The following is a 14,223-nucleotide window of genomic DNA, read 5'->3' as shown; positions in this document are numbered from 1 at the left end:
CAAAGTATTTTATGGTTTCTCTTGTGATTTTTGACCCATTATTTCTGAGTATACTATTTTATTTCCACATATTTGTGAAATTCCTCAATGTTTTGTTTTGAATTTCAAGTAGTTCTCCATTGTGGTTGATGTAAAATCATACATCATATTAATCTTTTAAACTTACTGAAGCTTACATATTAATTCTTTTAAACTTACTGAAGCATATTTTATGGCTTAGCATGTAACTATCTTATCTTCGTAAGTGTTTCAGATGCACTGGAAAAGAATGTACGAACGTTCTGCTATTGTTCTTGTGTTCTAAAGGTCTCTGTTAGGTCTAGTTGGTTTATGCTGTTGCTCAAGTCTTCTTTCCCTAATGACCTTCCACCTAGTTTTCTCTCCAACAATGAAAGTGTGCAAATGAAGTTTCTGATGATTACTGTTGCACTATCTATTTCTTCCCTCAAATCTGTCAGATTTTGCTTTATGTGCTTTGGGGCCCTGTTGTTAGACAGATACATGTCTGTAAATGTTATAATGTCCTGATGGGTTGACCTTTTCTTCTTTATAAAATGATATTTATTTCTAGCAACAAGTTTATAAAGTCTATTTTGTTTGATACTAGTATAGCCATTCTTGGCATTTTACAGTTCTCTTGCAATGAGTTTTCCTAGTTTTTTTGTTTCAACCTGTTTGTAATATTGAAGCTACAGTATGTCACCTGTAGACAACATACAGTTGGATCTTATATTTTTATGAAGTCTGATAACCTCTGCCTTTCTGTACCCGGCTCATTTCTTTTAACATAATGTTCTCCAAGTGCATCCATGTTGTCATTCTTAACACATTCTTTTATATGTATTAAGATGATTATGTGGTTCTGCTCATTATAATATTAATATGGCATATTACATTACTGATTGCCATATGTTGAATTACCTTTGCATTCCTATAATAAATCCCACTTGGTAGGTAATGATGTATTTTTTTAATATGCATATGCTGCAGGATTGAATTTTCTAGTATTTAGTTGAGGATTTTTGTGTCTATATTCATAAAAGATATGTTTTATTAAGATATGTTAATTAGCTCAATTTAGCCACTCCACGATGTGTACATTTCAAAGCATCATGTTGTGCATAATAAATATATACAATTTTTATGTATCAATTTAAAATTTTTTTAAATAAATAGGAAATCTGAATAGATCTATGAGATGTAAAGAGAGTAGATGGCTTAACTGGTGAATTCTACCAAACATTTAATTGTATGTTTAATGAATAAAATAAGCATAACACTCTGAAATGTGGAGAAAAGAAGGCCAACTGGCTAGAGCCATCAAGAGCCCTCGGGAGCCATGACGATAGTTGTGAGTTCCCTGGGTTTTCTTCGCATCTCCTATGTACTAGATTGGGAGATGGAAAAGCTGGTGGCCTAGAAACACCTATGAGTGCAAAGCCCAAAACACCAACAAAATCCTGATCTTTCTAGATAGTGGACCAGAAACAGGAAGGTTGTAGAAAACTTTTAGACCATAACTCTATTCCAGCCAAACACCACAGAAGAAAATTGTAACCTCACTCTCACCCATGCCAACAAGGTTCAAGTTGGGAGCATAGACTTTTAGACTGGCTAGATGGTAACGAGCCCTCCTGTATCAGCTTACCACTGCCCCATGGTGTCAGTGAAGAATATGTGGTAGACCTGAATCACCCCAGTGTAATAAAGCATCCTCCCCTTACGTGCTGGGTGGGGTCAGGAAGTCAGGGCATTGCCATCATCCCCATTAAAGGGGAAATCAAGACATTCTCAAAGGAAAGAAATTAAGAAAATGTGTGCCAGCTGATGCAACTAAAATGTAACCTAAAAAATGGCTAAAGGAAGTTCTCTAAACAGAAAGGACTCCTTTTGAGTTTTCTAAATTATGTTTTATGGTGGAAGCAAACACTCTAACACTATAACATACCCTATTATAATACTATGTACTGTATATTTGATTTGAAAATAGTTAAAATATTTATATTACTAATAGGGAAGAGTAAAAGTATGCAATGGGAGGTAACCTTTCTAAACTTCACTCAAGTAGGCAAAATGACAACACTAGTAGACTGTGATAAGTGATGCATCTATAACATATTCCCGAGAGCAACCACTAAAAACTCTACATGAAGAGATACACTTAAAAACTCTATAGATAAATCAAAATTTAATTTTATAAGAACTTCAAGTAGCCTATCCAAAAGCAAGTGAAAGAAAACAAAGAAATGAAAAGTAGAGAGAATAGAGGACAAAAAAGAAAATGGCATATTTGTGCACTAAGATAGCAATAGTTATGTTATGTTTCAATGGACTGAATACACTAAAGAAGACAGAGATTGGCAGAATGGAATGGATTGGCAGAATGGATGTTTTGATACATATATTCAATGCATAATGATTGAAATAGAGAAATTGGCATATCCATCAGCTCATATCATTTCGTTGTAGTGAGAACATTCAAAATCCTCTCTTCTAGTTATTTTGAAATATAAAATATGTTTTTGTTAACTCTGGTCACCCTGCTGTGCTAGGGAACACTAGAACTTACCCCTCCTGTCTAACTGTAAATTTGTACCCCTTCCCATCCTTCTCCCCGCTACCCTTCTTGGCCTCTGGTGATCACTAACCTTTAAGTAAAAATTTTTAACAAATGCTCATAGTTTTCTGGCTTGGGATACCCACATTTTGTTTCACAAGGCAAAAACTAAGAACATTGACTCATGTACACATTAGAAGGCTTTACTCATAATATTACATTATACTCTCTATACAGAGGTACTTAGCTTTTATGAGCGCCTCTGACTGTGAATTCTTATGTATGATTTTCTAGGTCTAGTTCATTTTTGAGGCTCCCCTTAGTCCTCATGAAAGACTGGGAACGTGGTGAGCACGAGACAATTTACCTGATTCTGACATCGTCAGAGGCATTGACCATGGCAGTTATTTCCCTTCCTAATTAGTATTTTGAAAGTCAAGCAAAATCAAGAAACATTTATTGAGTTATTACTTTTTATAAGATACTGTATGAGGTTTTGGGCCGTGTGAGACCAAGCAGCATTGCCCACCCCTTGCCCTTAAGTAGCAATCCACTATCTAGACAAACAAAACTATATTCAATATAAATATCTTCAATAAAGATTTTGACTAATGATACAAGATGGCAAGAAAACCTGCTGTGGAAAAATAGTTTGTTCCTGCATGAAATGAGTTATATCGCGATACTTGATCTGAGTTCAGCAGAGGGAGAAAGTAATTCAAACTCAAGTCACAAAAGGAAGCCTCGATAGTAGAAAGGACATGGGGTGAGAGCATCCGTGCTCAGAGGCTGCTTTCCAATTTCCTAAAGAAATAACCTCTCTATCATTTAAATTGTTCCCAAGGATCAGAATTACCATCAACCAATATGTTAATTTTCTAATTATAGAATTCCCGAAAGCAATTTCAGAACACTTTTTCTTGCCCTCCCTGGCCCTGCCAATTACAAACCCTGTGCTGCAGGATGGAGGCTCTGCCGGGAGAAATGCCAGCGAGCTTTCCTGTTATTCCCAGTGTCTTTGGCTTCAACTTCAGAAACTGTCGTGGTGAATAAAGCTTCATGGGCCACAGTCAATAGAAAGAGCTAATAAATGCTTTTCTCCTCCGAGGGAAGACAGCAGGCACATTTTTCACAGTGTCACTCTGAGAAGTTGGAAAGCTGGCTTAGATTCCTAGAAAGGGGCGGTAAGCCTCCTGGTTTACAGCACACATCCTCTGTCTGTGTGTTTTCAGACAGCCTTCTTCGCTAGGATTGCTCTATCACAGCATGATGAGTGTGGGAGAAAGGGATGGAAGCGGACCAAGCGCTGGGCTGGCCTTTAGAGTCTCTGGCTTCCAACTGCTGATTAATTTATTTCACGGCTCTCACATCTCTGCCTATAAAAATGAACTGGACACGTTTATTTTCTGTGCCTGCCCATAGGTCTACTCAGGGATCTGGTTGGATTGATTATAATTCTGCATAGATAAAATGTCTTATCCTATGATACATATTTTTAAATCCCTCTGTGCACAGAAACGTAATTCTTGGGAGCTTGATCCTACTTGTAAGTCTTCACATTTTTTCTTTCTTTTGAAGGTTGCTGAACATTGAAAGTGAAATGATCAAATTTGCCAGTTACTATGCTGGAATCGCAGTCGCGGTGCTCATTTCAGGTTATATTCAAGTGAGTAGCTCCTCCATGTATTTATAGATGAACATTTGGGCTCAACGACATGACAATGAAATACAAAGCATTGTCACCCTTTAAGCTATTCAGAAGCCCTAAGAACTCCAGGTGTGTGTTGGAGGACATGAGAGAACGGTGAGGGATTCTTCTCTTAGCTGGATGATGGAAGAGGCTGCAAGCAGGTGTCTGGCTGAGACAACTCACATGGCAAGTGGTGATGTCCTAGCCTCCCCTGTGCTTCTCTACTGTACCCTCTCTTCCACGCCCAGAAATGGGTAGCTGTGGATGAGTGTGTACGGGGAGAGTGAGCACCTAGAGAAAGCCAGGAACGTGGAGACGGAGCAAAACAAAATTTACTTTCTTTTCCTCTTCCCTTGCTTACGTCTCCCTAAACTGTATTCCAATCCAAATTCCAGGTAGTGTGAGTTGTAAAGAGAAATGAATCCATTTTTCCCATTCTGGCATTGTGAATTTTAATGAAAGGCTTACTTTTTTTTAGTTAGAGAAAATCTCTGAGCAAATCAGATTCCCTGCTTGTGTTAGAAATGTCTTACGTTTCCTGACGATCACTGCCTGAAAACTACACATGAATGCTTCTGGGCAGCATCTCAGAGGAAAAATTCCCTCCCAAGTGGCATGAAAAAAGGTGACTTAAGATCAATATTGTCTTACTTTGAGTGCCTTCTTTTACATATGAAGTGAAACTTACTAGGTCAAGTTCAAAAGTTGGGGGCCTACTTAAGTGTCAGGGCCAGAATCAAGTCCAAATCTCTGGTTACCTTGTCCAAAGTTGTTCTTACCTTCACTTTTAGGAGGAGATGCTAGAGCTCACACCTGAGTTCCCAGGAAGAAGCATTTTGTGAATCATTTCCCTTTTTTTCTCAACTGTTGTATTGAAAGTATTTTCTTCTGAAAAGAGAAGAAGGAATTGGCAAATATTTGTAACACTGTGATACTAAACATTCCTCTGTCCATTTCCAGATATGCTTCTGGGTAATAGCTGCAGCTCGTCAGATACAGAACATGAGAAAAATTTACTTTAGGAGAATAATGAGAATGGAAATAGGATGGTTTGACTGCAATTCAGTGGGAGAGTTGAATACAAGATTCTCAGAGTAAGTAGCTGGGAGAAAAATTTTTTTTTTTAGGATAATAGAACTCTTATTTATGAATCATAAAAGAATTTTAGAGCATTTTTTAGTTATTTTTGATACATTTGGTCTCTTGCTCTCATAGGTAGCATGGCTTTTTCAAAGGCAACGCCTTACCAAATATGATCATTAAAAATTGAAAGCCAAAGTACTACAATTTGGTTTGTAGGCCTTGATAAAAATATTAAAAATAGAGTATTATAGAAGAGACTTGAAAGCATTATTTGGCCTTAGAAGGAGAAATTGAGGGATGTCACAACCTGCATATATACAAGGAAAAACACAATTAAAAATACTTACCTTGCTATGTCTAGGGAGGCAACTTCTGCACATTAAAAAAAAATCCAAATATAGTTTGAGATAGATTAAAACTAAAAAACTAGACTTAAATCCAGTTTACACCTAAATATTAGTTTGAGTCATTACTAGCCTCCCAGCAATTCGGAATAAGAGTAGTTAGAATCAGTTAAACCCCATTGAATTAGACGTTGGAGTCCCTGAAGGACAGTCACTGTATAGTGGAGAGAAAGCAGACTGAAAGTTGGGACCCCTAGATTCCAGCACTTACGCTGCTCCTTACTTCCTGTCCATTGGGACAGTTATTTGACCTTGCTAGAATGTAATGGTCTACCCTCTGGCTAATGTCTTTAATCCATTCTTGTTATTAATTCTCAAGCCTTATTTGCTCCATTTGGACAAGAGATTAAGGGAATGTCTCAGGCAAACGAATTTAATATATTATATTCAATCAATATTCTGGAGCACTTACCTTGTATTCCTGCTCTTAACAGAAAGAATAAGAAAAGCAAGCAAATAAATAATCAAAGCTAACACATACTGATTTCTTATTATATAATAGGCACCATACAACATGCTTCACAATATTAACTAATCTTCATGACTACCCATCCACGGGAGTAAGGTTCTATTAATTATCTCCACTTTACAGATGAAGAAACTGAGGCACAAAAAGGTTAATTTGTTCAACATGAGTTTGTATTCAAATTGAGTCTGACTCCAGAGTCTGTGCTCTTAACCACTGTTCTATACTATCATCAAACAGAATGCAATAATTATATACACAAGTATGTGCATACAGGGATTAATTATTATTAATAATAATACCTTAATAGCAATATGTCATAATACAATATTTTAATATAAATAATATAATCAATATGTTAATCAAAATATTATTAATACATTGTTATGAAAGCATAGGGAGGAAGGTACTACTCCTTCCTGGGGGATTATATAAGGGTTATGAATCAGAGGGTATGTGAATAGACCCTTGAGGCTGCAAGAATTTAGTAGGCATGAAGAAAGAAAGAAGGGCTCTGCAGAATAGACCAAGGATATTAGATATAAGAAAGAAAGAAACAAATTAGTTAGTTTCCAAAACCCTTTGCCAGCATTGAGTGGATACCAAATGAGAAAGCTGGGTAAGGATGAACTCTGTTGGCTATGAGGAGAGAGGCTTGACAACATCCTAAGGTGGAGCAAACTTTCCAGGATTTGGGAAGGAGTGTGGAGATGAGAATGTTTAACAAGGGAAAGACTTAGATTTTTCAGCAAGACAATTTGAATGACTAAATTCAGTTTTAATAACCAAAGTCCTTCTTGTTTCCAGTGATATTAATAAAGTCAATGACGCCATAGCTGAACAAGTGGCCATTTTCATTCAGCGCATGACCACAACCATCTGTGGTTTCCTGTTCGGATTTTACAAGGGTTGGAAACTGACCTTGGTTATTATTTCTGTCAGCCCTCTTATAGGGATTGGAGCAGCCATCATTGGTCTGGTAAGAATGTCCTTTTGTTTCTCTCCATCGGAAGACATTTGCACTAATAAATAGCCAAAAATAGCTATGTGAAGCTTGAGTCCATTTAGCTATGTTTAGTCAACATTATTATTATTATTGTCTAATGATGAAGTCTCTCTCTGTTGCCCAAGCTAGGGGGCAGTGGCAGGATCATAGCTCACAGCAACTTAAAACTCCTGAGCTCAAGGGCAGTAATGCCTGGCCGTGCAGGGAGACCAGGGAAAGACTTACAACCTATTTCAAAGAAGCATTTACAACCCCATACTGCTCCTGTGCATGTTTCTCTCAGCTTTTATCCTTCATGAAAGGGACCCACTTCCACCTCTCTTTGGAAATGCTCTAAACTTTCTCTTTGTTCTTCCTAAATAAAATTTCTCTTTGTTATACTAAAAAAAAAAACAAAACAAAAAAAAACTCCTGAGCTCAAGCGAGCTCCTTCTTCTAAGTAGAACTACAGGCACATGCCACCATACCTGGATAATTTTTTCTTTTTTGGTAGAAACAAGGTCTCACTATTTGCCTAGGCTTGTCTCAAACTCTTGGCCTCAAGCAATCCTCCCATTGGCCTCTCAAAAAGCTGGGATAATTGTCATGAGCCATTCCACCTGGTCAATTTATCACTATTTTGATTTTATTTTGTTTGACTATTCCTCAGTGCCAGATAACATTCCATAGAGTATGGATTAATGATGTTTTAATAAGGTAAATATTGTTTTATTAATGGCAAAAAACTACATTTTTTGGAACATCTACTATTTTCCCAGGCATATTAGGAGCTTCATATTCATTATGTCTAATCCTTATAACAACCTAATAAATTAAGTACTAGCACCATTTTAAAGATAAGAAACTGAGGCTCAGAGAGGTCAAGGGACTTGTCTGTGTCTGCACAGCTGGCAGAGCAGGACCAAGTTCAAATCACAACCCACTCTCCAGTATGCCTATTGCTCCCCAAATTCTCCCAAGCTCAGATATTCACCTCAAAAAGACACAACAAACATGCTCGGATCAGTAACAAGCACATAAAAAAGATTCCTGCAAACACAGCTGTGTTCTCCATTTTATCTGATCAGTTTCAGACAGAGGTTATCTGACCCAGTCTTGTTGGGTCAGATAACCTTTCCCCATCATTTTGGGCTGTAGTTGGGTAATGGTTAGATTTTTCCTAACAATTCCCTAACATCTCTGAATCTGCTCTGTCAGTTTAATTGAAGTGTTCTGAGATTATTTAATATGCCATTACGATACATGGCAATTCCCTAGGCTTAATTCAGGGGCGTGACAAACACATGCAAAGGCATAGGGCATATGACGCATTAGAAAATGTCATGGGTTATTGCAATCAGTGTAACCTGGCTTATTGTACCCTCAATGAATCCTCAACAATAAAAAAAAAAAAAAAAAAGAAAATGTCATGGGTTTTGTGTGCTTTTGTTTGAGTTTTTAGGTTATGATGAGAACTGAGAAATGTTTAGATTTTTCTTTTCTTTCTTTCTTTCTTTTTTTTATTAAACCATAGCTGTGTACATTAATGCAATTATGGGGTACAATGTGTTGATTTTATATACAATTTGAAATAGTTTCATTAAACTGGTTAACGTAGCCTTTACTGCATTTTCTTAGTTATTGTGGTAAGACATTTATATTCTACACTTAGTAGATTTAACATGTACCCTTGTAAATTGCACCATAGGTGTGGTCTCACCAATTACCCTCCCTCCTCCCATCCCCATCCCCTCCCCCACCTCTCTTCTTTCTCCATCATTTTGGGCTGTAGTTGGGTAACGGTTATATTTTTCCTAACAATTCCCTAACATCTCTGAATCTGCTCTGTCAGTTTAATTGAAGTGTTCTGAGATTATTTAATATGCCATTACGATACATGTAAAAACAGCTATCACTCACAATTACTTAATTTTCTTGTTACTGTGCTGTTCATTCATATTTTAGGAATTAATTAGATAAGGAGTGTGATTAAGAACTGCAGTGTCAGCTCAGTGCCTGTGGCTCAAGCGGCTAAGGCGCCAGCCACATATACCTGAGCTGGTGGGTTCGAATCCAGCCTGGGCCCGCCAAACAACAATGACGACTGCAACCAAAAAATAGTTGGGCATTGTGGCAGGTGCCTGTAGTCCCAGCTACTTGGGAGACGGAGGCAGGAGGATCACTTGAGCCCAGGAGTTGGAGGTTGTTGTGAGCTGTGATGCCACAGCACTCTACCCAGGTGACAGCTTGAGGCTCTGTCTCAAAAAAGAAGAAAAGAACTGCAGGGTCATCTATAAGGCCCACATGCAAATTTTATTTATTTATTTTTTTTTTGCAAATTTTAATGTTAATGAAAATAGCTTCATTTTCCTTACTGTTGCCTTTTCAATTCACAAATTTTATACAATGTGGATGGATGAAATAAATATATTGTTTTAAAACTATTTTTTTTTATCTATTTTGTATCTTAGAATTCTAAGATTTTAAGAGTTTTGCTGCTAAAAGTTTATAAAAACTATTGGAAGATAAACTCCCTTAGTCTGGGTATATATTTTCTAGATTTCTGAGTTAGCTGATCTGCCACAACATTTGTTTTTTCACCTTCTTGTTTTTTAATCTGTGCCAGAGATTTCTTTAGGAATTAATTTGACTAGGGCTCAATCAAGACCAGTTTCAGAAAAAGTCTACTCTTAAGTACAGATGTCTTTTCATTTCCTTTTGTAAAAATCAAAACTATAATAGTTGTTCCCACCTGTCCCCCAGTTGAGTCACAATGGCATAATATTTACCTGAAGCTTTTGTCTTTGGAATTCCTCTGCAATATTACGCCTTTGTGTGTTCCTGTCTTTTCTCACGTTCTATACATTACTCAATCATGATGTGTGCTTGGGCCTCTGGTCTTTGCCTCTGGTGTTTATAAATTGTGCAAGACTTTTGGCTAAATAATGAACTATAGCATAATTTGACTTGAAAACTTTTTTAGTGTAATAACAAACAATTTAGTCTCATGGAATGACCTATGTGGGACTTAATCAGTGAGAGAGTTCTTGAATTTAGTGGAGTCATTTTCACATATCAACAACCAAACACACCTGGATAAGGCTTAATATAGACCTAAACTTGGACCAAATTCCTTCTTCCTGTGAATGGTGTTACAGTTAGAATCTTGTCTTGTATTAAACCATACCACATGTTTACTCTGTTAAATAAATTACCAAATGACAAGGCTGACTTACCTAATCCCATGGTCTTCATGTTTTCTTTTCTTCTTTTGGATTTCAGAGTGTATCTAAGTTTACAGACTATGAGCTGAAGGCCTATGCCAAAGCAGGGTCGGTCGCTGATGAAGTCATTTCATCCATGCGAACAGTGGCTGCTTTTGGTGGTGAGGAAAGAGAGGTCAAAAGGTTAGTTAACTGGAATGTTTGCCTCTTTCTCAAATTTCATCAATCAGCAGAGTAACCTGAATCTTACCCAGTTCTTATAAAGTAGCAGAGCCACCTCGGTCTGTGGCACCCTGAGGGAGCACTTGTTTAAGAGGTAGGAGAGTCCTTTAGATGGGTCAAAGCCCTGTAAGAAGTCTCAAGTCTTTAGCAATGCATTTTTAAAGATGTGACAGTTCATGATTTTTAGAAAGTCAACTTAGGTTAGATATTTATTTCAAACTTTGATGATATGTAGACACACTATCATACCTTACCCCAGTTTATCATGCTATTTACTACCATTTAAAGAAAAACCTATATGAGACATTATAATTGACACCACAGAAATACGAAGGATCATAAGAAACTGTTATGAACAATTGCATACCAACAAATTTGATAACCTAGATGAAATGGATAAATTCCTAGAAACGACCTGCAAAAATTGAATCATGAGGAAATAGAAAATCTGAACAGACCAATAATGAGAAAAGAGATTGAATGAGTAATAAAAATCTCCCATCAAAGAAAAGCTCAGGACCCGATGGCTTCACTGCTGAATTCTACCAAACATTTAGAGAAAAATTACTACAAGTCCTCCTCAAACTCTTCCAAAATATTGAAATTTAAACTCATTTTAGAAGGCCAACATTAACCTGACATCAAAGCTAGGCAAGAACATTATAAGAAAAGAAAATTACGGACTGACATCTCTGATGAACATAGATGCAAGAATCCTCACAAAATACTAGTAAGCAAAATTCAACAACAGTTCATTAAAAAGACCATTCACCATGATTAAGTGGGATTAATCCCTAGGATACAAGAGTAGTTCAACATAGGCACATAATAAATATGATACAGCATATTAACAGAATGAGAGACAAAAACCAGATGATTATCTCAATAGATGCTGAAAAAACATTGAAAAAATTTAACATCCTTTCATGGTAAAAAACTCACAACAAATTAGGTATAGAAAGAATGTATCTCAATATAATAAATGCCATATATTATAAGTCCACTGCTAAATTATACTCAACAGTGAAAATTTGAAAGCTTTCCCCCTTAATATTAGAAATAAGACAAAAATGCCAACTTGTCACTTCTATTCATTATAGTATTGGAAGTTTTAGCTAGAGGAATTAAGGAAGAGAAAAAAAATGAAAGTCATCCAAATCCTAAAGAAAAAATTAAATTGACCTCAGATGACATGGTCTTATACATAGAAAACATTACAGACTCCACCAAAAAAACTGTTAAAAGTAATAACATCAGTAAAATTTCAATGAACAAAATCAACATAAAAAATCAATAGCATTTATATATGCTAGCAACAAACTGTCAGAAAAAGAAACCCAGAAAGCAATCTCATTTACAATAGCTACAAAATAACACTTAGCAATAAGTTTAATCAAGGAGGAGAAAGATCAGAACGTTGAAAATTATAAAACATTGATAAAAAGATTTGAAAAAGACACAAAAGGTCATTGCCTAGGCCAATGTCATAGAGCTTTCCCTTTATGCTTTATTCTGGTAGATTTATATAACAGAAGAATTCATGTTGTTAAAAACTACCCATAACAATCTACAGATTCAATGCAATCCCTATCAGTTGAATGACATTTTTCACATAAATTTTTAAAAATTTTAAAATTTATATGCAACCACAAAAAGTCCCAAATATACAAAACAATCTTTAGCAAGAAGAACAAAGTCAGAAGCATCACACTATCTTATCTCAAAATCTATTACAAAGCTATAGTAATCAAAACAGCATGGTACTGGCATAAAAATAAACACGTAGACCAATGGAACAGAATAGAGGACTCAGAAGTGAGTCTACACATCTATGGTCAATTAGTGTTCAACAAGGATGCCAAGAACACACAATTGGGAAAAAGAAGTAACTTACATAAATTATGTTGGGAAAACTGAATAACTACATGCAGAAGATAAAATTAGACCCTTATCTCACACTATATACTAATATCAACTCAAAATGGATTAAAGACTGAAACATAAGACCTAAAAATGTAAATCTAACAGAAGAAAGCATAGGGGTAAAGCATTATGACATTGGTGTAGGCAATGACTTTTTGGATCTGACCTGAAAAGCACAGGCAATAAAAGCAAAAATAGACAGATAGGATTACATCACACCAAAAATCTTCTCACGGGAAACAATCAACAGACTGAACTGACAATTTATAGAATAAGAGAAAATATTACATTTGCAAACCATATAGAGGGGTTAATATTCAATACATATAAGTAACTCAAACAACTCAATGGCAAGAACACATGAGAGTGATTCCACTGGTGTCTCAAAGAGTTTGACACCTTAGGTCAGAGGCATGGTAACTTAAAGAGCAAGAGGAAGTGAAAGGAAAAAGTAGAATAAGGAAACAGACAAAAAGAAAACACTTATTAGGAAGAAGCAGCAGAAAAATCCTTTTATCATAAGGACATTTGCACTAGACTGTTTATTGCAGCTCAATTTACAATTGCCAAATTGTGGAAACAACCTAAATGCCCACCAACCCAGGAGTGGATGAACAGCTGTGGTATACATATACTGAGGAATACTATTCAGCACTGAAAAGATGGAGACTTTACATCTTTTGTATTAACCTGGATGGAGGTGGAACACATTCTTCTCAGTAAAGCATCAGAAGAATGGAGAAGCAAGAATCCAATGTACTCAATTCTAATATGAAGGCTGGAGATGAGCTACTATAAGGGGAGAGGGTAGGAGAATGTGAGTAGAGGGGTGGAGGGAGGGGATGGGGATCACAGTGTACGGCACCCCTCTTAGGGGTGGGACACAATTACAAGATGGACTTTACCTAACAACTGCAATCAATGTAACTTAATTCTTTGTATCCTCAATGAATTCCAAACAATGAAAAAAAAGGAGATAAGACACAGACACACACACAGAAGGAAAACCATGTGAAGACACGAGAGAGGCCTCAGAAGGAACCAATCCTGCTGACAGCTTGATCTGGGACTTCCAGCCTCCAGAACCAAGAGAAAATAAATTTCTGTGGCTTAAGCCCCCACCCTACCCCCAGTCTATGGCAGCTGAAGTTGACTAACACAAGTGTTAAATATTAAAGTATGTCAGAGGGAAATGGTTAAATAAGTTTTAGAATAGCTGTAAAAAAAAAAAATGCTCAGAGGACCTGAATAGATAATTCCATAAAGAAGACAACAAAATGGACAACAGGTGTATGAAAGATGTCAAACATTGCTAATCATCAGAGAAATGCACATCAAAATCACAATAAGATATCACCCCCATGCCTATTAAAATGGCTATCTTCAAAAAGAAGAAAGATATGAAACATTGGCAAGGATGTATAGAAAAGGGAAGCCTAGTGGGAATGTAAATTAGTACAGCCAAAATAGTATAGAGATTCCTCAAAAATTAAAAATAGAACTACTATATGATCCAGTTCCAGAAGAAATGAAATCAGTTTGTTGAGGAAATCTGCACTCTTATATTCATTGCAACATTATTCACAATAACCAAGATGTGGAATCAACTTGTGTCCATCAACAGGTGAATGGACACACACGCGCACACACATACACACTATACACACAC

General features: G+C 36.4%; 1 protein-coding gene across 3 annotated transcripts in view; it reads left to right on the top strand.

Annotated features, from left to right (window-relative positions):
* The window catches only part of ABCB11 (ATP binding cassette subfamily B member 11), a 140,386-nt gene that overhangs the window by 56,606 nt on the left and 69,557 nt on the right, over positions 1–14,223 (top strand). For all 3 annotated transcript variants that reach the window (XM_053596739.1, XM_053596738.1, XM_053596740.1), the window contains 4 exons: positions 4,136–4,223; positions 5,208–5,341; positions 7,008–7,179; positions 10,468–10,592. In XM_053596739.1, coding sequence (XP_053452714.1) covers positions 4,136–4,223; positions 5,208–5,341; positions 7,008–7,179; positions 10,468–10,592 — 519 coding nt within the window. The remainder of the gene's footprint in view (positions 1–4,135; positions 4,224–5,207; positions 5,342–7,007; positions 7,180–10,467; positions 10,593–14,223) is intronic.

This window comes from Nycticebus coucang, chromosome 7, assembly GCF_027406575.1.
Source record: "Nycticebus coucang isolate mNycCou1 chromosome 7, mNycCou1.pri, whole genome shotgun sequence".
Taxonomy (NCBI): Eukaryota; Metazoa; Chordata; class Mammalia; order Primates; family Lorisidae; genus Nycticebus; species Nycticebus coucang.
Note: the sequence above shows the minus strand (reverse complement) of the source record. Positions and strands in the feature narration are given on the sequence as shown.